This window comes from Meriones unguiculatus, chromosome 18 (assembly GCF_030254825.1).
Source record: "Meriones unguiculatus strain TT.TT164.6M chromosome 18, Bangor_MerUng_6.1, whole genome shotgun sequence".
In the NCBI taxonomy this organism is placed as follows: Eukaryota; Metazoa; Chordata; class Mammalia; order Rodentia; family Muridae; genus Meriones; species Meriones unguiculatus.
In genome coordinates this window covers 22561024-22586875 of record NC_083365.1, presented here as the reverse complement: position 1 = coordinate 22586875, position 25852 = coordinate 22561024, and the positions used below count along the sequence as shown (strand labels likewise).

The 25852-nt window shown below is 52.1% G+C and overlaps 4 protein-coding genes across 5 annotated transcripts in view; 2 read left to right on the top strand and 2 right to left on the bottom strand.

Annotated features, from left to right (window-relative positions):
- Nucleotides 1–7189, bottom strand: part of Rmdn3 (regulator of microtubule dynamics 3) — a 28012-nt gene extending 20823 nt beyond the window's left edge. For both annotated transcript variants that reach the window (XM_060371844.1, XM_021640582.2), the window contains exons 1-4: nucleotides 7065–7189; nucleotides 6666–6859; nucleotides 4440–4632; nucleotides 3938–4081 (exon numbers count right to left, since the gene is read on the bottom strand). In XM_060371844.1, the coding sequence (XP_060227827.1) occupies nucleotides 3938–4081; nucleotides 4440–4632; nucleotides 6666–6852 (524 nt within the window). In that variant the 5' untranslated portion in view covers nucleotides 6853–6859; nucleotides 7065–7189. The remainder of the gene's footprint in view (nucleotides 1–3937; nucleotides 4082–4439; nucleotides 4633–6665; nucleotides 6860–7064) is intronic.
- A 9243-nt stretch (nucleotides 7190–16432) lies between these two features.
- Gchfr (GTP cyclohydrolase I feedback regulator) lies at nucleotides 16433–20409 on the top strand. The gene is made up of 3 exons (XM_021640566.2): nucleotides 16433–16562; nucleotides 18014–18108; nucleotides 19975–20409. The coding sequence occupies exons 1-3, from the start codon at nucleotides 16527–16529 to the stop codon at nucleotides 20096–20098; spliced, it is 255 nt and encodes an 84-aa protein (XP_021496241.1). The 5' UTR covers nucleotides 16433–16526; the 3' UTR covers nucleotides 20099–20409.
- A 131-nt stretch (nucleotides 20410–20540) lies between these two features.
- The window catches only part of Dnajc17 (DnaJ heat shock protein family (Hsp40) member C17), a 30104-nt gene continuing 24792 nt past the window's right edge, over nucleotides 20541–25852 (bottom strand). The window contains exon 11 of the mRNA XM_021640569.2: nucleotides 20541–20726. Coding sequence (XP_021496244.2) covers nucleotides 20607–20726 — 120 coding nt within the window. The 3' untranslated portion in view covers nucleotides 20541–20606. The remainder of the gene's footprint in view (nucleotides 20727–25852) is intronic.
- On the top strand, nucleotides 20724–25508 carry C18H15orf62 (chromosome 18 C15orf62 homolog). The gene is made up of 2 exons (XM_021640570.2): nucleotides 20724–22736; nucleotides 22805–25508. The coding sequence occupies exon 2, from the start codon at nucleotides 23030–23032 to the stop codon at nucleotides 23555–23557; it is 528 nt and encodes a 175-aa protein (XP_021496245.1). The 5' UTR covers nucleotides 20724–22736; nucleotides 22805–23029; the 3' UTR covers nucleotides 23558–25508.

The following is a 25852-nucleotide window of genomic DNA, read 5'->3' as shown; positions in this document are numbered from 1 at the left end:
TTCACTTGGTTGTCATGCCCCAAGGCTGTTAATTGCAGCACTCAAGAGAAACAAAATTCCCACAGTGGACAGGAGACTGAGCTACCTTGCTGTGTTCCTCACAGAGATGATGAGTTAGAAGTTAAAGACTCAGTTTCCCATATGTCTGTTCATGCTGCTGACTACTTTCTTTGACCTAATTCTCATTAGAGAGCCAAGCCTGGAACATTCAGACATGACCAGGCATAGGTCCTAAGCAAAAAGGCTGTCAGTAATGGAGATAAGTGTTCAAGGAGTGAAGATGCAAATGCTTAGCTGGGATGCCTGGGAAGCTGGTACAATTCCCAGGGAGTAAGTTCATAAGCCTGCACGGTGATTCTCTGCCACTGACAGTCAACATCTGGAAGCTCAGATTTGTTATTTAGAAGAATGAATACAGGGTAAGTGAGAGAGTTTGGCAAGTAGAGGCACATGGTACTAAGCACGATGACCTGAGTCTGAGTCCCAGGACCCACATGATGAAAGTGTAAAATAATATGTAAATAATTTTTAAAGAGACTGCAGCTGCCAGCAGCACAGCACAGCACAGCACACCTTTAATCTCAGTACTTGGGAGGCAGAGGCAGGCAGATCCCTGAGTCTGAGGACAGCCAGGGCTACACAGAGAAAAATCTGTCCCAGAAGAGAGAACAGAAGATTGTAGCTCTCAATAGAATACCCTCAAAGAAACTCTCTCCTTCCCTAAAAGTACACCTGCTTAAAGTCATTTCAGAGTCTGTGACCTCCTCTCAGAATTTCCCTTGACCTGTATGGCACCTACCATGACAAAAACTTATTCACTATGGCCGCTGCCCCAGACAGCTAAGCCACAGAGTCTTGCACCAGCTTTCACATGCCACAGGGTCAGTCACGGGGCCAAGCGCAGTGATGCTGTAATTAAGAAAGCTGTCTATTCCTTAGCTGACCTACTCTGCTCCTTGTGGCCATGGGTGCTCCAGTAAGCACCCCACTCAGTAAGGCACCCACTCTGGCCCACTGATCCTTGGAGATTAACCTGTTTATGTCACTTGTTTAAGTCTTACTAAGTAGTCTGAGCTAGCCTCAAGCTTACTATTGAAATTCTAGACTGGCCTTGAACTTCTGATCCTCCTGCCTCAGATTCCTGCATGCTGAATTACTAGTCTGTACTACCATACTTGACTGACCCCACAAGTCTACATAGTTTCTTTAAATCATCAGTTAAGAGGACTGTTGGTGGTGTTCTTGTTACTGCCCAGCCTTTCTTCTGTACTAAAATTTTCTTTAATAAAAATAAAAGCAAACAAAAAATCATGAATGGTTTGAGTTTTACATTTTGAGTTGAGAAAAGCTCTCCTTCAGTTCTTCCCTCTTAAAAAGGTCAATCAGGGGCTGGAGAGATGGCTCAGTGGTTAAGAGCACTTGTTGTTCTTGCAGAAAACCTAGGTTTGGTTCCCAGCACCCACAAGATGGCTCACAACCAACAACCATCAGTTAACTCCAGTTAATTGGTGCACAATCATGAGGACCTCAGTTCAAATCCCCAGAACCCAGATGATGTTTTGTGTTCCTATAACTTGTGCTATGGGAGGCAGAGACAGGAAGGGCTAGGGCTTGGCCGCCAGCTAACCCCAGTTCAGGGAGAGACCCTGTCTGGAGGAAATAAGGCAAAGAGTGATAAACAGAATACCCTTAGTCCTCTAACCTCCAGGCGCACACATACACAGATCATACAAATGAAAAATGAGGCTCAGCCACCGGTCTGCATCCAGGTGACCTGGTTTGTCAGGCTTCAGAAGGCTGATTCTTAGTCCCAGGGTATCAGTTCTTTCTTTGCAACCCAAATGTGTCATTTTTGCTCCTTCTCTAACATGGTCTAAGGAAGCACCTCTTGGCAGAGCACTGTGGGGTAAACGAAAAGACTAGTTCTATCTCAGGAGGCAGAGGCAAGAGGATCTCTGAGTTTGAGGCCAGCCTGTTCTAGAGTAAGTTCCAGGACAGCCAAGGCTACACGGAGAAACCCTGTCTCAAACACACAAAAAAGACTAGCTCTACCAGCCCTTTAGAGCACAATTAGAAATCAGACACCCAGACGGCAAAAACAGTGAACAAAGGCTAGGCAGAGTTCTGCAGCAAGACTGCGCTTGTTCGGGCGGGGCAGTCAGGGTGCTGTGCAGTAGCCCACATGAAGCCCTGAGTTCAATCCTTGGCACCAAAAAAATGCTTCACTTGTTTCAAGAAGCATCGGAGCAGATGTCACATCTGAGACTAAACCACGCAGACACCTTTAATCCCAGCACATGGGAGGCAGAGGCAATTGGATCTCTGAATTCAAGGCCAGTCTGGTGTACAGATCCAGTTCCAGGATAGCCAGGGCTACACAGAGAAACCCTGGCTGAGGGGTGGGGATGGGGATCTGCCATTAAAGACTAATAGCAGGAACATGAAAATTTATCTTATTTTTTTTAGGAAAAGCAAATGAGGGGGTGGGCACATGGGAGGTCCTGGGGTTGATCCCCAGTATGAAAAGAGAAATAAAAGACGCAGGAGAAAATAACAACCCCAAAACAAGACAAAGTAAGAGAAAATGCTACTGCACCTCAGGCCTTTCCAGGGCAGTGAGCTGTGGCATCTGAGTCAATGGCAAGAACTCCCAAGGGCTACGTGCCAAATATGTGCCTGTGGAAGTCCTATGTGCCCTGAAGACCAAGCCACTCCTCAGATCATAGCCTCAAACATGGCTGCAGACCAATCAGCTCTTTAGGATGAATTAGCAGCAGACAGGCTAAATCGAAGCTTGGGAGTTGTATAATCCTGGTCTGAGTGTCAAATCTGAATAAGCTCAAGTTTTCCCTTTGGAAAACAGAAGAGCAGAACCTGGGCCATAGGATTATCTTGAGGATTAAGTAAGAAAATACTGCTAAAGTGCTTAACAGAGTATGTGAGGAAGTAAAAAACAAATGGTAGCTAGTGTTACAAGGTGTGCCCGATAAAGAGATGAATCTGCTCACGAGAATTCTGAGTGGCTGATTTTAACTTGTAGTTGCCATGGGCAGGTTCTAGTTAACTCAGCCACTCTGACGTAACAGAAGCTTGGCTGTTCTCTGACCTGGGCCACCTAGTATTCAAATCAGCCTGTAACTCTCAGACCAGCTGGATGACTGGCACTATCTGCATATATGGGTAGATGCTGCTACCAACAGCATCAGACTGTCCTTATGACCAAAGTTTCACAATGGAGCTGTGGTTCAAACTTAAAAAGCCCTTCCCCTGAGCAAGCTTGACAAAGCTTGTCCTGCCTGCTACTGTCCTACTTCATGGCGCATCCCACCATCAGATCTGCTGAGCACTTAAGACGGTCACCTCCCCACTGTCCAAACGCAAGGGAATGTGGGCCATGCACCCGGAGAGGAGAGTGACACCTAGGGAAAGGAAGCACATAACAGGCTCACAGGTTGGGCACACACTGCTCAACCACCCAAGGAAAGACATGAAGTTATAAAACAACACAAGTCCTTGTGATGACACCAAAAATGCCCATAAAAATGATGTAAAAAGAAAAGAAAAATAAAAAGCCCTAGGCTGAGGAGGTGGTTTACAAAGGATTCAAGTTCACTTCCCAGAACCCACATGGCTGCTTATAACCATTTGTAACTCTGGTTCTAGGGGGATCTGCTACTCTTCTGGGCTATGCAGGCAAAATATATACATAAAATGTGTTTTTAAAAAAATCAATTAAAAAAAAACGGATATACAGCATAACCCGCACTGACACTCCCATTTGTCTGAACAGCGTAACCTGGGAAGTTGTTTCCATCCAGTCATACTCCTACTCTTCTTCAAAATTATTTACAGGGCCTTGGTCTGGACTGCGATAAACAGTATTTTGACAAGTACAATGGAGCTGCAGCCATAACTGCCTCCAGGAGAGACCACTCACCCTCCTTCGCTCTCCGCATCTGTGAGCGCAGCCCCCGAGGAGGCAGTAAAGTAGACAGAGCTGGAGCCAGTAGAGTCACTCCTCTCCCTGGCAAAAGGGAACCGGCGCCGCCGAGCCACTCTCTGGTTCTCCTCTATATGAGATCTGAAAAGCAGGTACCATCCCAGAGGGCACATTAGGACCCAAGCCTGTCTTTCCCTCACTCCTCCCTCATTAAAGGACCACGACAGGAGAAAATTCTGGGACTTTACTTTTACTTTTAAGGCAGGTCCTCAGGCCACCTTTTGGCAGACTGAACTGGGAAGAGCAGAGGCTGAGCTGCTGTGACAGATACAGGGGCAGCAGCATACTGGGAAAGGGGAGGGACCAGATGTGCAGCCTCCCCCACATCAGGTTAACAACCATAAAGCGGGCTTGTTCCTTAGAGACCACACAGAGCAGAAAACACTCTGGCTGAAAAAGCTATAGGAGCCAGGAAAAGTTGAAGGACCAGGTCACTCACCGGACCTCCCCAGCAATCTCCCCAGCCAGCCCTTGCAGGCTGCTCCGAAGCTCCTCCACCTCCCGACGCAGTGCCACAAGACTGCTCAGCACGAAGTCCAGGCGGTCCAGCACCTTCTCCTGCCCTTCCTGTGGGAGGCTGGGCAGCATTGAAGCATCTCCAGCTTCACCTGGGATAGGCCGCAGCTGTGTCACTGAAGCAAGGGGAACAGGAGACAGACACCCATGGGATATAGCAAGAAAACAAAACAAACAACCAGAATTCTAGAGCATTTGCTTCTCTTGTTCTGTTTTTTGAGACAGCGTCTATGTAGCTCCAGCTGTCCTGGAACTAAGTAGGGTTTAAAGACATGAGACACTACACTGGGCCATTTACTTCTCTTAGAGTTCAGTTTACAGAGAAGAATTTGAGCCTCTGGGAGCCTGCATTTCACAGCAAAGTCATAATACAAGTTCCAAGTCACTATCCAGAGAAAAAGTCTGGACCGACGAAATGACTCACTCAATGTAGAAGTACATGCTCCTAAGGCTGATGACCTAAGTTCATGCCCAAAATCCACATGGTGGAGGGAGGGAACCAAGCTGTCCTCTGACCTCCACACAGAAGTGCTGTGGCATGTGCCTCCCGCAACCTACACACATACACATACACACACACACCCTAAAGGTCTGAAGAACCTTTAGAACGCAGCCGATAATGGAAAGTACCTATAAGAGTGTGGTTCTTAAAAGGCAGGGCAGCTGCTATGCTAGAGTCAAAGAACCTTTGGTCAGGAGTGGTAGCACCTCAGATGTGGAGGCAGGAGGATCAAGAGTTTAAGACCAGCTTCAGCTACACAGTGTCTGAGGCCAGCCTGACCTGTCTTAAAAATACAAAAAGAAAAGTCTCTGGCCTTATAGTGCCAAATACCAGGCAGTCAATAATACCAACTATACAGTACAACAAAAACTGGATTTGTTCAAATCCTGACCTCTCAATGAATAGTAACTGCCTCTCTTGAGGCCCTAATTAGTATTATCAGAGAAGAGCAGAAAGAAGATGGGCAGTCCCCAAGAAACGGTCCATAGAAAAAACTGGCCAAACTCCATGAAGAAAAACGAAAACCAACAAAAACTGTTACCACGATCAATCTGCTCACCCTGAACGGAGTTCAGTGAAATATTAGGGGCCTGGTAGCTGTGAAAGCAACTGAACATGCAGGAGGGAAGAACTCAAGAAGGGGCCACAGAGCAGGCATGCACATGTCTATCCCCCGTTAAAGGAAATCTAGGAGCAGTCTAGGCCAGCAGTGTTCAAGGTACTGCAAGGAAGATCCTAGAGTATGTAGGCCTTCTCCCAACCTCGGGGGACAAACTATTACTAAGAAATTACAAATGAACTAAGCACTGGGGAAGGGGAAAAAGACAGGACCTTGGACATTGGCCATGCCACGTTACCACCATGTTATCAAACTCTGACAGCTGCAATCCGGGGTTTGATAAGCGTGAAAAAACACTCTTGCAGAACTAACATTCCCAGTTAACACGGAATAAGAGGATTTCTGACTACAATGGTCAGAGAAAACATTTCCAGTCAGCATGGAATGTGAGTATCTAAACGATCTTCTGTTACCCAAATAACGGGAATGATTCGAGGCCTCAGATACTTTGCTTAAACAAGTTAACCCGAAGGTTTTTTTACAAAACGGTACCCATTTCATCTGTTAGAGTTGGCTTTCAACCAGTTGGCTTCCGGCGCATGACTGCTCACAGCCCATGTTATGGAAAGTACACTGGCCCAGATGACCAGGTCCAGCTTTGCCACTTGCTCTGTTAACGACCTTGAGGAAGTTACATCATCCCTCTGAAATCTCCTTCATAAAAAGGATTTTAAAAACTTGGGTTACTTTCCAAAAGCCCTTCAGAACTGGATACATAATATATTCAAGGCTCCAGCGCTTTTAATTCCTACAAGATTGCTCCTTTTCCTTCTCTCAGGTTCTCCCTCTGTCTCTCGTACCCCTCAACCAACAACTTCTCAAATGCCCTCAGTACACACTCGTGAACGTGACCAGAACTAAAAGTGAAAGCTACACAGTCTTCTTCCGGCGCTGTTTTTCTGGAATCAGAGAAAAAGAGTGCAGCTTTCCTTCTCGATACATTTTCCTAAAAGAATGAAACTGAACCCTTCCACCACCCCGGAGCCAGCCCGAGCCCCAGGGCTATCAGTAATGATCTGTGCTCCTACCCTGGCGTCCGCGCTCCGAAGGCTGCACGTAGTCCAGGGAGTTGGGCAGACTGTGGCTCCGGCCGTGGCGCTGGGTTCGCTTCCATCGCTGGCTGTAAAGGACGCACAGGAATCCAAGGCCGGCGGCAGTACCAAGTAACAGTCCCAGCCCGGCGCGGCTGCCGCCCAGGGGCCCCAGTCTAGACATAGTGCACCTGCAGGCAGCGTAAGAAACGGGAGCGAACCGAGAGGGAGGGAGAGAGAGTCATGAGCCCCCACGGTTTACCCACAGCCTCCCCCAATCGGGCCCCTCGGGTGCCGCAGCCCCCGGAGCAGACGGACGCCCCCGCGGTCCGGCTTCGCGCCTCCCGGCTCCCCCGAAGTCACTCCAGCCCGCAGGAGAGCAGCTCAGACCCTTACCCAGCCGCCAGCCACCATGGCAGCAGCAGCCACCACAACCTCACGCTGTCAATGATCGTGACGTCCTCAGTCCGCGCCGCCTACTCAGAGCGCGGGGAGAGGCGCGGGGAAGTGACGCACAGGGCCCCGCCTCCCAGCCGGACTCTGGAGGCGGGGCCACAGCTGCGGCTACCGGCCCGGGGCTGGCGGAGACGCATCGGGCACCCCACCAGGGGTGTCCCCCGGTGCTGCGCCCAGATCTCCCTCAGCCCGTACCTGCAGGACGCCACCCCCACCCCTTCCTGACGCTGTATTCCCTTACGGATCTTTCCCTTCAAACTGCTTACTGCACCCTAAACGACAGCGCCGTCGCCAGATGAAATTACAGCGGGTCAGTTGTCGGTTCCCCACAAGTTGTCCCTCCATCTCTGGGACCCGACGTCTGCCAGCTGACGAAAACCCGCGTCCAGCCCGGGAGGCTGGAGCGGGAGGATTGACCTCCAAAACCTCCTTCCCCACCTCTGGCTTTAGAGACGGAATCGCAGCTCTCACAGATGCTAGGCGAATGCTGTACCGCGAAACCACATCACCAATCTTTTTTTTTCTTTCTTTCTTTTTCTTCTTTTCTCTTTTCTTTCTTTTTCTGCTGTGGGTTATTTTTTAATCTTGAGAGCAGATTTTTTTTTTCCCCAAGTTAGTTTTGAACTCACTCTGTAGCACAGGCAGGCCTCGAACTTGTGCTGGTTCTGAATCGCTACTCTGCCAGCAGCTGACATTATGGGTCTTTGCCATAAAGCCAACCTCTGGCCTCCCCAAATTCTTAAGTTACATGATTCGTCTGGCTCCGAATGTATTTGGATATGTGGAAAGTATCTCACAATTTAAAGATAGACACAGAGTTAAGGATCGATAGATAACTAGAGTTAAGGGGTTTTGGAGGGCTGACTTAGATACTTCCACTGTCTTCTTTTTTGTTTGTTTGTTTGTATTTTGTTTTTATTTGTTTGTTGAGATGGGGTTTTGCAATGTAGCCTTGGCTGTCCTGGAACTCTCTCTGTAGATCAGGAGAAACTCACAAAGATCCACCTACCTCTGCCTCTCACCTTTAAAATGTCACTAAACTTTTTTGAGTTAGGGGAGTGGCATCACACACCTTTAATCCAGGCCTTAGGAGACAAAGGCAGGAAGCTCTCTGAGTTTGCAGCCAGCCTGGTCTACAGAGTTCCAGGACAGCCAGGGAGGGCTACACAGAGAAATCTTGTGTCAATGTCTCCCCACACACCCCCCCCAAAAAAAACCAACACTGTAGCCGCATGGACAGTAGACAGACATGGCAAAGTTGGTAAAGTGCTTGCTATACAAGCATAACAATGCATGTTAAACACCAGAAGCCATGCAAACACCGGACACAGTAGCTTGTGCTTGTAATCCCAGCTCTCCTACAGGCAGAAGGGCGGTGATGACAGGACGATCTCCAGAGAAGCCTGCCTCCAACAAAACAGAAGACAAGGACATACACTCGTGTCCTTGGACCTCCACATTCAAAAGAAGTTTTGGGCACAGAAAAGAACTAGTATTTTAGCATAGCCGCTTTCATTTTGTTTTGTTTTGGTTTTGGTTTTCAAGACAGGATTATCTCTGTGTATCCTTGGCTGTCCTGCACTTACTTTGTAGACCAGGCTGGCCTTGAACTCAAAGATCCACCTGCCTCCGCCTCCCCGAGTGCTGGGATCCCTGGCGTGCACCCCCGAGCCAGGCTTTCATTATGACATTTTTGTACATGTGTACAATGTATTTTATTTGTATTCTACCCTTTATTGTCCTCTTGCAGTCACTTTCTCCTAACTTGGGGATCCTTAAACATGGAGACCTATCAGTTTTGTTTGGTAATGTAATCACCCAGGTGTGGAGTGAACCATTCTGGTCTCCAGGTCACCCAAAGAGCTGCTTTCCTGAGCTTGGAGCAGCTCCAAGGAGTTCTGGGCTAACAGAGCTGATCCGGTGGGAGCCTGCCAGTCGCCCTGGTCTCCTGGTCTCCCATATTCCCTTAGGTCAAAAGAGCCAGTGCTGTAATCTGGCCCCAGTCTCCTGTCAAAGATTTGACCTCGGTAACTGACCTCGGATGTTGCTGAAGAGTGGAGATAAGGAGCCTGGAGCTGTGGAGCTGAATCTCATATTCTGTGGGCCATAGCTTCCCTCTTCATTTGCTCTCTGCTGGACTTACAGACATCTCCCACAGGGTGCCGAGATGGACCGTGGGAACACCGTCTTGGGTGGATTTTTCCTGGGAGGAGCGATGACTGTTGAACCTAGCATAGGATGGCTGTATAGAGAATGGTGATGGAGAAGACTCCCTTCCTGTGGCCCTCGGATAGATCAACACGTTAATCCGATAGCATCCTCAAGCCAGAACAAGCACAAGTGTGGATGTTGCAAACCCAACAGGGCCTTTCAGATAAAGTGTGGGAAACTGATGATCCAGTGAAATAGCCTCAGAAAACCAAAGCAAACTGAAAACGGGGCAAAAAGCGGCGCTGTGCACTGTTTGGAAAACAGTGTCTTAGAACTAACTGTGCTCAAGACAAAATCTTCCTAACTGTGGTATAAGTGGGAGAGATTTCACAAGTAATTTTGATGGAAGAAATCCTAGTGGTTTTTATGTGATGGGCCATCATTCCTTCCTTCTAAATATAAGAAACTTATTGGAATAGGATACTGTGAAAGCAATGAATCTGGAAGAAAAATTACCATGCATTAAAGAATAAAAAGAAAACAGGAAACAGGACAGGAGCCTCTTACAGAGGGCCTCTGAAAGACTCTACCCAGCAGTATATCAAAGCAGCTGCTAAGGCTCATAGCAAATTTTGGGCAGAGTGCAGGGAATCTTAGGAAAAAAGGGAGCGATAGTAAGACCTGGACAGGAGCTCCACAAGGAGGGCAACAGAACCAAAAAATCTGGGCACAAGGATCTTTTCTGAGAATGATACTCCAACGAAGGAACATGCATGGAGATAACTTAGAACCCCTGCTCAGATGTCACCTCTGGCAGTTCAGTATCCAATGGGTTCTCTAGTGGGGAACTGGGGTTGTCTCTGACAAGAACTCAGTGGCTGGCTCTTTGATCACCTCCCCCTGAGGGGGGAGCAGCCTGACCAGGCCACAGGGAAAGACAATGCAGCCAGTACTGGTGAGACCTGGTAAGCTAGGGTCAGATGGAATTTAGAGAGGGGTATGGGGGAAGATGAGGAAGGAAGGGTGGGATTGGGAGGGAATGTGGGAGGGGGCTACAGCTGGGATACAAAAATGAATAAACTAATTGTTAGTATTTAGGAACCTGCTTCTGGGTTGCCTAGCAACCTATGATGTCACATGTGTCACCGGCCAGGTGGCCACACCTGGAAGGCATGGTTACCTTGCCTCTTAAAGAGAGCATCTCTTGCCCTCTTGCTCTCTTGTCTGTCTTGCTCTTGGCCTCTTGCCCCTCTCCCCTTTCTCTGTCAGGGCTCCCCTCTCTCTTTCCCCCATCATGTCCTGCTCTCCCTTCTCCCTCTCTTCATCTACATCTAATAAACCTCTTTCATATAAAATCTGTTGTGCCCCTCATCATTCATTAATTGTCTCCATCACTAATATAAAAAAATAAAAATTTAATAAGAAAAAGAAAAGAAAATGAACAAAAATTGACACATAGTAATTATGCATATTTGTGGAACTTAATGTACCATAAGACCCTATTTTTAAAAAGGGGGGGCAGTGAGATGGTTCAGTAGGTAAGTGTGCTTGCTGCCGAGGACGACCCCCTCAGTTCACCCGAGTCTGATTCCTGGAAACCACCAGTGGAAAGAAAGGACTGAAAGCAGCTGTCTCAAAACTCAGAGAGCCCTAGCTTTGGGCCAGGGCTGTGGGGATGGTGGCACTCTAATCCCAGGCAAAGGCAGGAAAACCAACCCAAGTTCAAGGCCAGACTGGCCTACAGAACAAGACTGTCTCAAAAAGACAAAGGAAGGGAACAGGGAGGAGAGGGGGAGGAGAGTGGGTTCATATGCTATGTTCAGCTCCAGCACCCCTGTGCCCTGCTGCAGAAGCAATCTATAAAAGCTGACAGGAAGAAGGGGACATGGTAGGGGGCAGGCAGGCAGCTCAGGCAGGGAATTAATTTCCTCCTGGATATTAAAGATGTTATCTGGCAGGAGTAAGACTGCCTGGGAAGCTGGCACTGTGGGCACTGTGGTGGGCCATTCAGACGGTGCATCCACGGGAGGCCAGTTTTGTGCATGCTGTAAAACAAGCCCTGGCATCCTCCTCGGTCTCCTTCCCGCCCCGACACAGCCCAGCTGGGAGAGGTAAACAGACCCCAGACTCCTGCACAGGACACCAGCCTCATCCAGCTGGCTCTGCCCAGAGAGGTTACACTATAGTGCCCTGCGATCTCTCTATCTCTTTCTTTCACACACACACAGGGAAAAAAAAATCCTTGGGGCTGGGGAGGTGATTTAGTTAAGTGTCTTTCATGCAAGCATGAGGACCTGAGTTTGGGTCCTCTGCAGCAGAGTAAAACCTGGCCATGGTGACCTAGAGCTGGTGGGGAGGATGGGCCTGAAGGCCCATCCCTGGATTCGCTGGCCAGTCGGCCTGCTTGAATGGATGAGCTGCAGGTTCGGGTAGAGACTGAGTCTCACCAAATAAGGCAGGGGAGGGACTGGTAAAGAACACTGGCAGTGCGATCAATTGTCAGGGGAGGTTGGATGCCAGACATCTCCCCGGACAAACCAGATCCCCAACACACCTATAACCGAATCTCCGCGTGGATAGCTGAGAAATCAAGAGGAGGTTCCGGAAGAGACCCTGACTCAATGCGATAAACAGAGAGCGACAGAGGAGACCAGTCCTTTCTGGCCTCCGCACATGCACACAGCTCACACATCAGCACACGTATGTGCACACACACGCGCACACACACACACACACACACACATTCGTATTTTTAGCGCTCAGCTGTCACTCCTTGATGGAGGGATTGCCTAGAAGGCATAAAGCCCCAAGTTTGATCCCGGGCATTACATAAGCCATCTGCGGTGACTCGCTCAGGTTGTCCCAGGATTTGGAAGCCTGAGGCAGAGGGATTGCTCAGAATTCAAAGCCAGCCCCCGACTACATAATGAGCTCCGGGCCACCATGCGCTATATGAAGAGACCGTGCTTAAAAAAAAAAAAATTAGCATTCATAAGCCGCCCCTCCCCCCCCGCCGTACACCCTTCTACCCTGCCCATTTCCTGTCTGTCTCAGAGGTAATGGCTCCTTGGATAGTATATTATCCATCCATTTTTTTTAACTTGACCACACAGTTTGTGAAGATAAAAGGAACACCACTATGGGAACAGTGAAGGATCCTTTCCAGCCAGACTATACAGACATGTAACTATAATCTTCTGTACTAGGGACTGAGGCAGGAGGATAGCAAACTCTAGGGTATCTTGGGCTACCAAGGGGACCTCCAGTATGGAGAAACAGAAGGGAGGAGAGGGGGAAGAAGAGGGATGGAGGGGGGAGGACTGGAGAGGGGAAGGAAGGGGGAAAGGAGGAAGGGGGGAAAGATGAGAAAAGAAGGGTAAAGGCAGGGGAGAGGCTTTTAAAATGAAGTCAGGATGCCATAAGGGGCTCAGGCTTCTGCTGGGAGCTTGAGCCCCGCCCTCCATCTGCGCCTCTGGAACAGCAGATAATTACAGTGCCCAGAGATTCAAGATGCCTATCAGGCTGCTACTGGACTCTCAGAGACATTTCCGCTGGTCCACACAGTCGGCATTTCTGTGGGTCACACGGACCAAGTCAAACAACTTCTACATTCTTATTGTTTCACAAGCAGCTTCTCTTTAAATAATTGTTTATTTACCCGTTTATTTATCTTGTTGCTGGTTTTTTTTCGAGACAAAGTTTCTTGGCTGTTCTGGATTCTCTTTGTAGACCAGGCTGGCTTCCAACTCAGAGATCCGCCTGCCTCTGCCTCCCTGAGTGCTGGGGTTAAAAGCATGTGCCACTGCGCCCGACTTTGTTTTTAAAATATTTTTAATTACTATTTGTTTACACGAACATGTGTATGTCTGTAGAAGGGCATGTGCCTGAGGTTAGGGAATCTCTTGGAGGCTGGAGTTACAAGCAGTTTTTAGCTGCTTGGCATGGGCGTTGGAAGTTGAACTCAGGTCCTCTTCGAGAACAGTACCACAGAGCCATTTCTCCAGCCCTTCTGTTCTTATTTTAACAGGACTCCACTTTGTAGACGAGGCTGGCCTTGAACTCAAGCTGCTCTTGCCGCCGCCTCCTAAGTGCTTAGCCGAACAATTTTAGTTATGGCTACAGTTTGGTCGCGCATCCCTCAAATGTCTAGGCATCAGTGACTAGATCTGGAGGGTGGCATTCCTGGGAAATGGTGAAGCTCTAGGATGTGGGGCCTAGGGAAGGTCTTCGTCACAGCGGCAAGCCCCTGTGGAGAGCTGGAGGCCCCAGCCTCAGTCTAGACCCCACTGCCTGGATTCTGAGCGCCTCATCCCACCCTCACGTCCCACCGCGGCGCACAGTCCTCCCCGGAAGCTCATATTGATGGGGATACCTGCTCTTGAGATGGGACTCTACCACGCCAGTCAAAGTGATCTCTCTCTCTCTAGTTAGCAGTGGGTGTGTCTGTGGGCGCGTGTGCGGCACGATGGGGGCAGAGGAGGGCATTGAGCGTCCTCTGGTGTGCGTTACCTGTTTCTTTGAAGCAGTCTCTCCCTGAACCTGGGAGAGCTTACACTGCCTCATCTAGGCTGGAAGCCAGAGGTCCCCCTGCCTGTGCCTTCCTTGAAGGTGGGCTGCAGGCTTTTGTGGAGACATCTATCTTGTCACATAGACTCTGGTTTCCAAACTAGAGTTCTCACCATTGTACAACAATCAGTCACGCCCTTCACTTGTTTTGGGTTTTTTTGTTGTTGTTTTGTTTTGTTTGAGACAATCTTTCTATGTAGCCCAAGTCGGCCTAAATTCCCAGTCCTTCATCCTTCCACCTTTCAGATGCGGGACCTTTTTCCCTTTATAGGTTAAGTGTCCCAGGTGTTTCATTACAGTAACATGAAGCTGACTAATATAAGGATCTTGTAATGAGTTCAGAGGTTTTCCTCACTATGAGCTTCACCCTCCCTACCTGCTTTGCCACACTGGCTCAGAGCCTACCCAAACCTATCTCTCCCAAGCTGCAGTTCCCAAGACCCCAAAATAAGGCTCCTTTACGTTTCTAAGCTTAAACTGACACTTTTGTTTTCAAGCCACACAACAAAACATTTGGCTTTACCCATCTCGGAACTTTGTGTAACGTTTGTTTGGTTTTCATTTTTGGATAAGTCCTCACTGTGTAGCCCAGACTGTCCTCCGGGGCGATCATCCAAGCTTGGAGCAGAGCTGCTTAGCTTCTGAGATGAGACGGAGCGTGTTCAAGGTGAAGGGACCTAGACTGCCCTCAGACTCCATGTTCCTGACTCAGCCCGCTGGGCCGCTGGGGTTACAGGTGTCCATCACCCCCGGCCTGGTTTATCTGGGAGAGGTTTGGTTTTGTCAGGAGGGGGGTGAAATTTGACTGGGTCAGTCACAGTCTGTGATCTCAGCAGAAGTGTTCTCAGCTGGCAGGCAGTCCTAACCCCCAGCGCCTCACCTACACCTGGGTTTTACAGTCTTTTCTTCCCTTTTTTTTTGTGAGAAGGAAATATTTTCTTTTAAGACTTATTTTTATTTATGTGTATGTGAGTGAGCAGGTGCCTGTGGAGGCAGAAGAGGGCAATGGCTCCCTCAGAATTACAGGCAGTTGTGAAGCACCTAACGTGGGTGCTGGGAACTGAAAGAGCAGGGGTCCCTCCTAAAGACAGATTTCACACTGCAACACAGCCTGGCCTTGAACTTGAAGCATCCGTGTCTCCTGATTTACTGGGATCAGCGCTGTGAAGATGTGACCCACCATGACCCCCACCATGGAATCTTGGTCTTTAACTTCCAAGTTCACGTGATCCTCCTGCCTCAGTCTCCGAAGCAGCTGGAACCACAGCTGTGCACCACACACCTGACAAGCTTAACACATCTTAAGTTTCTTCCTTTCTCTCTTAACTGTAAGGCAGTGGTTTACAGATGAAGTTCATGGAGAAGGCTCAGTGGGTAAGACGCTTGCTGCCAATCCTGACAACCTTCTTGTGGCTGAGATTAAATACTCTGACCAAAGCCACTTAAAGGAGAAAGGGTTTCTTTTATTCTAGCTCCCACTTCCGGCTTACCTTTCACCTTACCTGCCTTGTGTGGTGCTGAAGATGAAACTCACTGTACCACTGAGCTGACTGAGCTACATCTCAGGCCGTGTAGGAGTTCTTTACAGGTCCTTTGACGAGGATGGATCTGTTGATTGATTGATTGATTGATTTTATATCCCAATCGCAGCCCCTGCCTCCCCTCCTCCCAGTCCCACCCTTCCTCTCTCTTCCCCCTCTCCTCCCTTCCCTACTCCTCAGAAAAGGGGAGCCCCATCCCCCACCCCCCACTCTCCCCAGCACATCAAGTCGCATCAAGACCGAGCGCATCCTTTTCTCTCCTGTGGCCTGGCGAGGCGCCAGGGAGAAGTGATCAAAGAGCAGGCAACAGAGTCCGTGTCAGACCACGATGAGGTTTTTATTCCCCCTTCTCAGCACTGGGAGTTCAACCTCGAGCCTCAGCCTCTGCCTTCCCGGTTAAAGAGCTTTTTGTTCAACAGTATTGTGCTTTACCCCTCTAGCCAAACTGTGGGGGTGCCAGAGCTGTCCCGGGCCGGAAGGGGACGATATAAATAAATCAGACCAGTTGGGTGAGAAGCGCAGGTTTCCAGGACGGGCGTGGGGGGGTGTTCCACGACGTTCTGGCCCTCTCTGCTTTTCAGGGAGCCAATCACACAGCGTGTGCGTTGAGGAATGCCGAACCGGCAGCTTCTAGACGAGGGCGTGGACCGGCTGCCCGTGACCTCGCCGCCCTCCCTCGGGGAGCAGGTTCAGCGAGAGGACGAGTCTGCGCCCCGGGTGTCACCCCGTGATCTACGCGCGGGGCAGGAGGAGCGGCTCCCGCGTGTTTACAGCCAGCGGGCTGGCACCCCGCCGGGCGCGCAGGTGCTGGGCCCCAGGCTCGCAGGGAGCCGCAGCCGAGGGACCGCAGAGGAGCCCGACGCGTCCAGGCGCACGGAAGTTCTCGGCCGGGGCCGGGCGCCCCGCGCCGTCGGAGGAACGGGCGGGAACCGGACTTTGGAGCCTGAGCGCGGAGGTGCTGCAGGGAGAGGGCGGAGGGGCGACCCCGCGCCGGGACACGCCCGCCTCCCGGTCTCCGGGGCGGCGGGGCCGCGGCGCGAGCTCCCGATTGGCCCGCGCGGGGTCCGCCCCGCCGCCGAGCGCCGCCCGCGGGCCGAGCGCGGGGTAACGGGACCGCGGCCGCGGGCAGCCCGAGCCACGCAGCATGCCCTATCTGCTCATCAGCACCCAGATCCGTATGGTGAGTACCGGGCGCGGGGCCCGGGGAGCTCCGGGAGGACCCCCCCCCCTCCGAGGGCTGGAGCCCGGGGTCCAGGCCACGCTGAGCCGCGAGCACTGACGCCCCGAACACCTGTCGCCCCTTCCAGGAAGGGCTGGGTCTGCTGCACCGAACTCGGGGCTAGAGGCGAGGGACGGGGCTGCGGGCGGCCCGGGGAGAGGTTCAGCTTCCTCGGCTGCGGGTGGGGGAAGGTCCCGGCTGCCCCCCGAAGCCCCCTTGTAACTTCCAAAGGCTGCGTGACGCCTCTTCCCCGGGCTGGACAGCAGGGCGCGCCATGGTCCTCTTCCAACGCCCAGCGGAGGGCACACCCCTCGCTCCCGGCAACGGGAGAGGTTTCGGCTAGTGCCACAGAGGGCAGTGGTTTGAAAACGGGTGCGGTCGAGCCGGGCGTGGTGGCCCACACCTGGAATTCCAGCACTCTAGGAGGCAGGGGCAGGCGGGTCTCTGTGAGTTCGAGGCGAGCCTGGTCTGCAAAGTCAGTCGAGGACAGTCAAGGCTACACGGAGAAACTCCCGTCTCAAAACAAAACAAAACAAAATAAAAGGGGGCGGGGAGAAAAACGTGTGCAGCTGTTAAGATCTGGATTGTTGGGCGCTTTCCCAAGACCTTCAGAAACTCTGGAGAGCTTGGAAATATCCTCCTCATATAATAATTAAGCTTTTTTGCTTTTTTTTTTTTTTTTCTGAGACAGGGTCTCATGTAGCACAGGCTGGCCTCAAATTTGTTATATATTGGAGGCTGGTCTTGCTTCCCAAGTGCTGGGATTACAGGCGTGTTCCACCAGGGTTGGCTCTTAAATAATAGGGTTGTTTGGTGTTTGGTTGGCTTTGTGTTTTTTGTTTTTTTTTAAGACAGGGTTTCTCTGTGTAGCCCTGGCTGTCCTGGAACACAGTCTGTAGACCAGGCTGGCCTCAAACTCACAGAGATCCACCTGTATCAACCTTCTCAGTCCTGGGAATCAAAGACATGGGCCCCCACCGCCTGACTAAGGCTGGCCACGTTTTACTTCTCATCAAGGACGAGCCCCGGGCTGCTCCTGCCTTTAGCTTGTTGTGAGCAGTCCTGCTAGGAAGGTGCGATGGGGCTTTCTGTTGTTTTCCGTTTTGGTGTCAGCGCACCTGCTCGTGCACACATTTTTGTGTGGACGCATGTGTGCGTGGCTTTCCTTCTCCAGGTGATGCCAATCTACATGAAACATAGCTGGTGACACCTGGCCTGCAGGGGCCAATAGGCGGGCGCTGTTTGGAGGCAGCTGTGTAGGAAGTCGGGAGGGCTCCCCCCTGCTCCCCTCTTACCTCGCACTCCGCCTCAGGGGACCCTCAGTACTGCTTCCCCTTCACCTATAGCTTCCTCAGGGCGGGGGGGAGGGAGCCTGGCAGCCGGCTGAGCCCCTGCTGTGCCTTACCTTGCAGGAGGTGGGCCCCACCATGGTGGGTGATGAGGATTCGGATCCGGAGCTGATGAGGTACCTCGGGGCCTCAAAGAGAAGCGTCCTGGGGAACAACTTGTAAGTAGAGGCGACCTTCGGGTCCCTTTCTCCCCCGCAGCGCCTCGTCCTGCCTCTCCCTTTACACAACCGCCAAGCCCTGAGGCAAAAGCCACTGTAGGGCCCAGAGTTTCCCACAAACCCCCAGCCTTCTATCACACAGCAGCTCATCCTTGGTGGAAGTCTGGAACAGCCTGTTCTGAGTTTGGAAATGAACTGTCTTGCCTCGTCCTCTCCGCTGCAGCCCATCAGTGAAGACCAGCTTCACCTTGGAAGGGCTGCCTGAGTGACGGCAGGACACCTGCGGCCTCTTCCCAGGCTGCCCGGCAATTGGCGCAGCCCTCAGAATCCTTCAGATCGTCCCTGTGTCTGAACACCACTTCCCTTTCTACTTCCTCACCCACTGTCCTAGTGTTTTGTGGTTGTGAAGGGGACACCATGACCAAGGAGTTAATTGGGAGTTTGCTTGCAGTTTTGGCCGATTAGTCCATGATGAGCATGGTGGGGAGAATGGCGGCAACAGGCAGGTGATGGAGCAGGAGCTGAGAGCTTTACATCCTGATCTGCAGGCCGCAGGCAGAGAGAGACCCTGGGCTTGGCTTGTGCTTTTGAAACCTCAGCACCCACACCCAGTGACTTCCTTCTGACAAGGCCACACACCCCAATCCTTCTAATCCGGTGGTTCTCGACCTTCCTACTCTGACCTTGTGATACAGTTCCTCATGTTGTGGTGACCCCCCAACCATAAAATTGTTCTGTTGCTACTTCGAAATTGTGTAATTTTACTACTGTTATGAATGTCATAATGTAAACATCTGATATGCAGGATATCTGATATGTGACCCTGTGAAAGGGTCATTTGACAACCCCAAAGGGGTCATGATCTACAGTTTGAGGACCACAGCTCTAATCCTTCTCAAACAGTTTCTAGTAACTGAGCATTAAAATATATCAGTCTTTGGGGGCTATTTTCATTTGAGCCACCAAAGCAACGTGTAAAAGAAAGCATTTAGTTGGGGGCTTGCATTGAGCAAGCCCATAACCAAAATGGCAGAGAGCATGGCAGCAGCAGGCAGGCATAGTGCCAGGGCAGCAGCTGAGAGGCTTACATCTTATCCACTGGGCCTGGAGCAGCCTTTTAGAAAGCTGAAAGCCCAGTGACGCCTCCTCCAGTAAGGCCACACCTTCTAATCCTTCCCAAAACAGTTCCACCATCTGGGGACCAAGCATTCAAATCCATGAGCCTGTGGGGGCCGTTCTCACTAAAACCATCCCACCTACTGGGATGGGGAGAAGCACCAAGCGAGTTCAGAGATCCTGAGAAGAACTGAGGAGAGCCCCAAGTGCAGGAAGGGAAGAGAAGACAAACAGATCGCAGCACCTTGGTCAAGGCAGGGAGAAGCCAACCCCGTGTCTTGCCATGAGACATTTGTTTCAAAATGCCAAGCTTGGCGTTTGGACCCCTTATCTGCTTCGTGGGCTTTACAACTCAAGGGAAAATTTTTTTCTCCGTGCCAGCCAATGGCACATGGATCCAGGTGCTATCAGGTGCCAACTTGCTGCTCCAGGCTTGCAGGGCAGCCAGAGAGGGGCCAAGACTACTCAGTGGGTACTTGGACTTACACACGGCAGTGGCAAGGCCACCATGGGCCTGCTACTCACGGCAGGCAGGGCCTGCTTTCTCATGTATGGGCAGGGATAGCAACGGTACTTCATCGCAGTGTTGAGGGTAAAACAGGTCTGTAGCAAAGAGCAGAGCAGGGGGTGTGCGCTGCCCCTGTCCCCGGGCAGGTGCCCAGCAGACAAGCCTGGCACCGACCGAGCGGACACCAGCTTTGTACGGGTACCTGACCGCTGCCTCACGCCGCTCTCCTGCTCTCTTCACAGTTACGAATACTACGTCAATGACCCCCCTCGCATAGTCCTGGACAAGCTGGAACTAGTGGGCTTCCGTGTGTTGAGCATGACAGGGGTGGGCCAGACGCTGGTGTGGTGTCTGCACAAGGGCTGACCTGCCTGCGCTGACTCGCGGACGGAGTGTAGATTGTCTGGAGACCGCCATGTGCCCCGACCGTGTCCTTGCATCACCGTCTGCCATGCCCATCTCTGCGTATTGTCAACTTCCTTGCCCACACCGACGGACCGCGAGCAGCCTCGGCAGCCTCGCTCCAGTTGGGTGGGTACAGCAGGCCCTTGCCCCGGTGCTTTCAGCTGCCCCCGGTTGAGGCCTTGCCCTGGGCCATGAGCTGAGGGCAGGCTAGCCAGAGGACAGTCCCTGGCTCCTACACAGCCGGTCCAAGCCAATAAAGGGCTCTCACAGTTGGTCGTTCTCCGTTTCGCTGTGCCGTGACTTGAGATGCAGCATTCTCTACTGGTCTGTCCCCATCCGCGAATAAAGCCCTTGGCCTGAGTAGAGCCCTCTCAGAGCCCAGCCCGAGATGAGAAAAGTAGACTGTTTTTTTAAAAAAGTTTATTGGTTATGTTATGATTCAGAAGGGGGGGGGAGGCCAGAGCCGGGGCTACGTGGGCTGACTGTCATCTTCCTGCTGCATCTGGGCGATCAGCTGCTGGCGTTCAGCTGCCTGGCGCATGCGCATCATGACGAGACTCTCATAGTCCCTTTCTGACAGCACTGAGCCCTGGAGACAGAAGGGACAGAGAGGAGTCAGGACATTAGTTTAGGCACAGCCCCACAGATTATAGTCAGTATAGTGCCTAGACAGCCAAGTCTAAAGGCCAAGGAGGAAGAAGGGCAGGACCCAGACCACTTCAATTCCAGCTCCTCCAGGACCTCAGAGAAAGCAGGCCTAGGCTCTAGGGCTGCTGCTTCCCTTCAGCTCATCTCTAAGCTCCCCCCAATCTCCCTTTACGGGACGTCACAGTGTTCTGCATCCTGCTCTGGCTCAGTCCTTCCTCGTGACTCACTTTCCTATGTGCTGGCCTGGCCCTCCCGCTTCATTTCCTCTGGGTTCTTTATCTGACACTTTTCCTCCACCCATGGCTTCTGCCTGGCAGGATCCCCACCCTCTCTTGGACACAGACCAGAGCACTTCCCCCTGAGGTCTGGCTCCTCCTGGGGACCTTGCCCCCATAGCCTCAAAGTGCCTTTTCTACATCAGAAAAGCAAGAGCCCAGCTTGCCTCATAAAGACCCAGACCCACACCACCATAGGGCAGGGGGCTGAGGAAGGCTACACTTTAATAACCTAGCACTAGACGGCCACCGATGTGCCAAGGTTGTGGACAGGGAAGCAGCCCTATGGCAGAGCACTGTGCTGCTGAGCCCACAGTCTGTCAAGACAACACTGAGTCCCGTTGTTTCCCCTTAGCACAGCTGGGGCTGCGATACCATTCATGATCACACAGCTGATCAGAGGTGGGAAACCCACTAGAGTTGGCTCAACAGCCAGGACAGGGGTTGCAAGTATGGTGGCCCATCTGTGACAAAAGGGGTGAGTCCGCTGGGGGCGCCCCACATTGGAGCCTCCCACAGGAGGAGGGAATAAGATGGGAGTGGCTGACGCTGGGCTGCCAGGCCCTGGCTAACTTGTTTGTAGTCAGGGGTGCAGATAAACGGAAAGTGATACCCAGTCTGGTCCCCCTGACCTTAGACCTCCCTCACCCCAATAATGCCCCTACCAACCACCCCCCCAACTGCCCCCAGTGGGGGGCAATTCACAGCAAGCTCACACGTCCTGACCCCGCCCACAGAGGGTCCCCAAAGGAGGCCAGAAGGGAAGGACAGGAGCATCATGGGAGCAGCAGGGCACTGGCCTGCTGGAGTGAGGGATAGAGTAAGGAGCTCAGCAGCCACACTGAGGTTCCAGCTGTGAGGAGGGCAGTGCTCCTTCCCCAAGTTTGTATTGCTCTTCCAAGAAAACTTCAAGTCACCCCTGGCATGCCCCCAGCGCCTTGGGAGGAGCAGCCCTGTACAGGCATGGGGCTGCTCCCCGTTAACACACCCTCCACATCCTTCCCCACCATTCCTGTGGCCTGGCTAATGACGGCCTGTCATCCGGCAGGCAGAGGGGGAGGGGAGGCTGAGTCACCCACCCCAGCAGGTCTCTCTCTCTTCCCCAGCAGTTGTTCCAAAAGTCGCCTTTCAATTAGCACTACCTGCCTGGGCTCCTCCCAGAGACATCTGAGGCTCTGGGGCCGGGCAGGCCTGCTGGGGTCAAGGTGGCAGAGCCTTGACCAGAAAGGAAGTAACCTGATGACACATCGAGCCGGCCTGGCCCCAGAGGAATCTGAAGCGTCCTACTGCCCTGGGGTGTTGGTCACAGCTGCCCCAATCCCAGCCTGCGGATGCTGCAATTACCTCAGAGCATGAAACCGGCTTCCCACCTGACTGAGTCAGCTGAAAACAAAACACAGCTCTACCACACGCTGGCACAAACAGCCAAGCCACTAATCAGAGTCCCCAGATGCTGGCAGAGAGAGCACAGCCCTACACTGGCCAGGAGATCGGCACACGCCAGGAACCACCGGAGCACAGCCCTACACTGGCCAGGAGATCGGCACACGCCAGGAACCACCGGAGAGAAGGTAGACAGGGGCCCAGCTGCTGCCTGCTGTGGAAGGAGAGCTGCTCCTGAGGGAAGGCCAGCCCTGCACACCAGCCCTCGGCCCTGTATTGTCCTGCTTTGCTCAGTAAGTGCTGCTGCTTCCTTTGGGTTTTTTCCACGTGCAGATCAAGTAACCAGGCCACTCTTATCCAGGTAGGAACTCCCAACGCTCTGATCTCCTGGACAAATCTTCCTCCTGTTAGTCTCGCTTCCAAGGCGGAAAACCAAGGCCCACCCTGAGAAACCCACAGCCTCTGCTGGTAGCCTTTGAAGGGTGTGTTCCTGGCATTTGGCGCTCGAGCAAATGGTCACTTGCTGAGCCCCTCTGTGGGGCTTCTCAGATGCCAGACCCACTGGATAACTGACTCTCGGAGCTCCATGGAGACTTGGCGAAAAGGCTCTTTCCGCAATGCCTCCTTTTTCAAGCGAATGACCCTGGGGCGGCCAAGGCGACTTCGGCGACAGGGCAGCATACTTAGCCAGGCCAGCACTGCTGGCGGTGACCACGAGGAGTACAGCAACCGAGAAGTTATCCGGGAACTGCAGGGGAGGCCAGATGGCCGGCGGCTGCCGCTGTGGGGAGATGAGCAGCCCCGGGCCACCCTGCTGGCCCCACCCAAGCCCCCACGCCTCTACCGAGAGAGCTCCAGCTGCCCCAACATTCTGGAGCCCCCGGCGACCTACACTGCTTCCTACTCGGCCACCTTGCCCTCAGCCATCTCCCTGACAGGACCCCTCCACCAGTGCTCAGAGGAGGGCCTTTTGGACACTCCCCATTTCCCGAGGACACCTACTCCGGACCTCAGTGACCCTTTCTTCTCCTTCAAAGTGGACCTGGGGATTTCACTTCTGGAGGAAGTTCTACAGATGCTGAAGGAGCAATTCCCCAGTGAGCCCCACTTCTGACCCTGGTGAGGGAAGAGAGAACTGGGGAGACGGGAGGAGTGGAGCCTGTGGGGTGGAAGGTACAGTGTGGATTAAAGAACAGGCGGGGACAGGAAGCCACAGTCCTGCCTGTCCTCTGGCTGCTGACCAATCCTCCAAGTCACCCAGAGTGAAGGCACAGAAGCCAGCTGGGAATGTATGGGGCCACTTTGTGACAGGAGCCCTGAAGGAAGCTGGAGAGGCCAGGAAAAGGAAGCCCCAACCTGCAACCACAGGAACCAGTCAGAGGTCAGTGGAGATGGGGTGGCAGAGGGGCGAGTCAGGGAGTAGGACTCAGACTGGGCAGGACAGTGCCTGCACCAGCCTCCAATCCACTGTCATCAGGGAAGTCACAGGCCACATCTAGGAAGAAGCAGTCTGAGAGTAAAGGAGAGGTGGGAGGCCAGAGAGGGACAGGAATAGACAAGTCACCACTGACTTCATGACTGGTAAAGTTAATGTAGTAAAAGCAAACTGAAGATGCGGTTCCAGAGGCTGGGGAATGGCTCAGAGGACAAAGTGCTTGCTGTGCAAGCAGGAGGACCAGGGCTCAGACCTTCAGTACCCACACTGAAAAGCTGGGCAGGTGTGCCAGCCACCTGGAATTTTAGGGTTAGGATGGGGAAAGGAGGGGTCCCAGGAGCTGGCTGACTGGTGAGACTAGCCAAATCTTCAGACTCCAGGTCCAGAGACCCTGCCTCAGTAAATAAAAAGTGACGATCAAGAAAGACACCTGAGATCAACCTCTGTCCTATAAGCGAGCGCGCACGCACACACACATCATACAGATACAGACACAAAAGAAAGAAAAATTCAGTTACTTTTCACCCTAGGCAATTTTTGTTTGTTTTTGAGACAAGGTCTCACATGTAGTGAGTGCCCTTAAACTCGTCCTCCAACCTCCGCCTCTGGAGTCACACCTAGGTTGTTTTATGTGGTACTGGGGATGGAATCCAGGACTTCATGCATGCTAAACAAGTACTCTACCAAAAACGAGCCACATGCCAGCCCTCTACCCACATTTTAAAGATGTTTTTAAAAATTATTTTTGATTGTTAATTGTGTGTGTGTGCACACATGCAAGTGTCTGCAGGTGCCTGCAGAGACCAAAGGTGTTCAATGCCCCTGGAGCTAGAGCTACAGGAAATTGTGAGCCACCTGATGAGGGGGCTAGGGATGGAACTCAGGGCCTCTGGAAAAGCTGTATGTTCTTAATTGCTGAGCCAGCTCTCCAGCCCCCTTAGTCACATTTTAAATCAGCAACCACATCTGACTGATGGCTACCATACTGGACAACAGAACGTAAACACTGGCATTGACAGACCAACATTTACTGGACTGTGCTGGCCAGACGCTAGTGCGTAAGGAAAGGAAGAGGCCAGCTCTGGGCTGCAAGTGCAGAAGTAGGCAGAGGAAAATGGAGGGGAAAGGTCCAGCATCATTAGCAAAACAGAGAGCATGAGACTCAAGCTGCCCACAGATCTGTGAGCAATCAATCCCTGTGTGTGGGGAAGCAGCTCTGGGAAGCACTGGGTATGGGAGGTTCTGGCAATGGCTGCAAGAAAAGCAGCCTTCCTTCCAGCAGAGTGGGTGGATACCCTGGCCAGGGAAAGAATGATGCACCAAAGAGGCACCAGAGTCCTCCCACAGGCCGGGGGTGGGGGGGAGCTCTGCCTTGCCTCAAACAGACCAAGGCTACCATCTGTGCTACTATCCTGCCCTGTGGCTTGGTCAGATCTGAATCCAGAGCCCAGAAGCACTGGACCTGGCCTCCAGGCCACTCAAAGCGTGAAACAGGGTAGAAGGAAGCTGTGACACGCTGCCTCCACAAATCCACATCTATGACATCTCTTTCCTGCTCCTGTGCAGAGGGGCCCAGCTGCAAGGCTCCTCTGGACACAGGAGGCAATGAATAAAGGTTTTTCTAATGTAACCCACACAGTCTGCCTGGGATTTGAAATGCTGACACTTAATGGTGGGGAACAGGCTTCTCTTAAGCCAGGATCCTGAGCTGGTTCACACCACTCCGTGTTCCTCCTCTCTCCAGGGTCTGGGACACTCCGGTGGTCTGAATGAGAATGGTTCTCATTATGTTTGACTACTTGGCCCCCAGTTGGTGGAACTGTTTGGAAAGGATGAGCAGGTGTAGCTTTGTTAGAAGAGGAATTTAACTGAAGCCAGGCTTTAAGAGTTCAGAAGCCTATGCCTTCCCTGTTAGCGTGCGCGCACACACACACACTCTCTCTCTCCCCTCCCCCTGTGATTGCTATCTCAGCT

What these genes read in the sequence shown, in the direction of transcription:
- C18H15orf62 (XM_021640570.2), top strand. Translation starts at nt 23,030, where the DNA reads ATGGAGACTTGGCGAAAAGGCTCTTTCCGCAATGCCTCCTTTTTCAAG.
- Gchfr (XM_021640566.2), top strand. Translation starts at nt 16,527, where the DNA reads ATGCCCTATCTGCTCATCAGCACCCAGATCCGTATG. An exon ending in TCAGCACCCAGATCCGTATG is followed by an intron (nt 16,563 to 18,013) that starts GTGAGTACCGGG and finishes CTTACCTTGCAG; the next exon opens with GAGGTGGGCCCCACCATGGT. An exon ending in AGCGTCCTGGGGAACAACTT is followed by an intron (nt 18,109 to 19,974) that starts GTAAGTAGAGGC and finishes CTCTCTTCACAG; the next exon opens with TTACGAATACTACGTCAATG.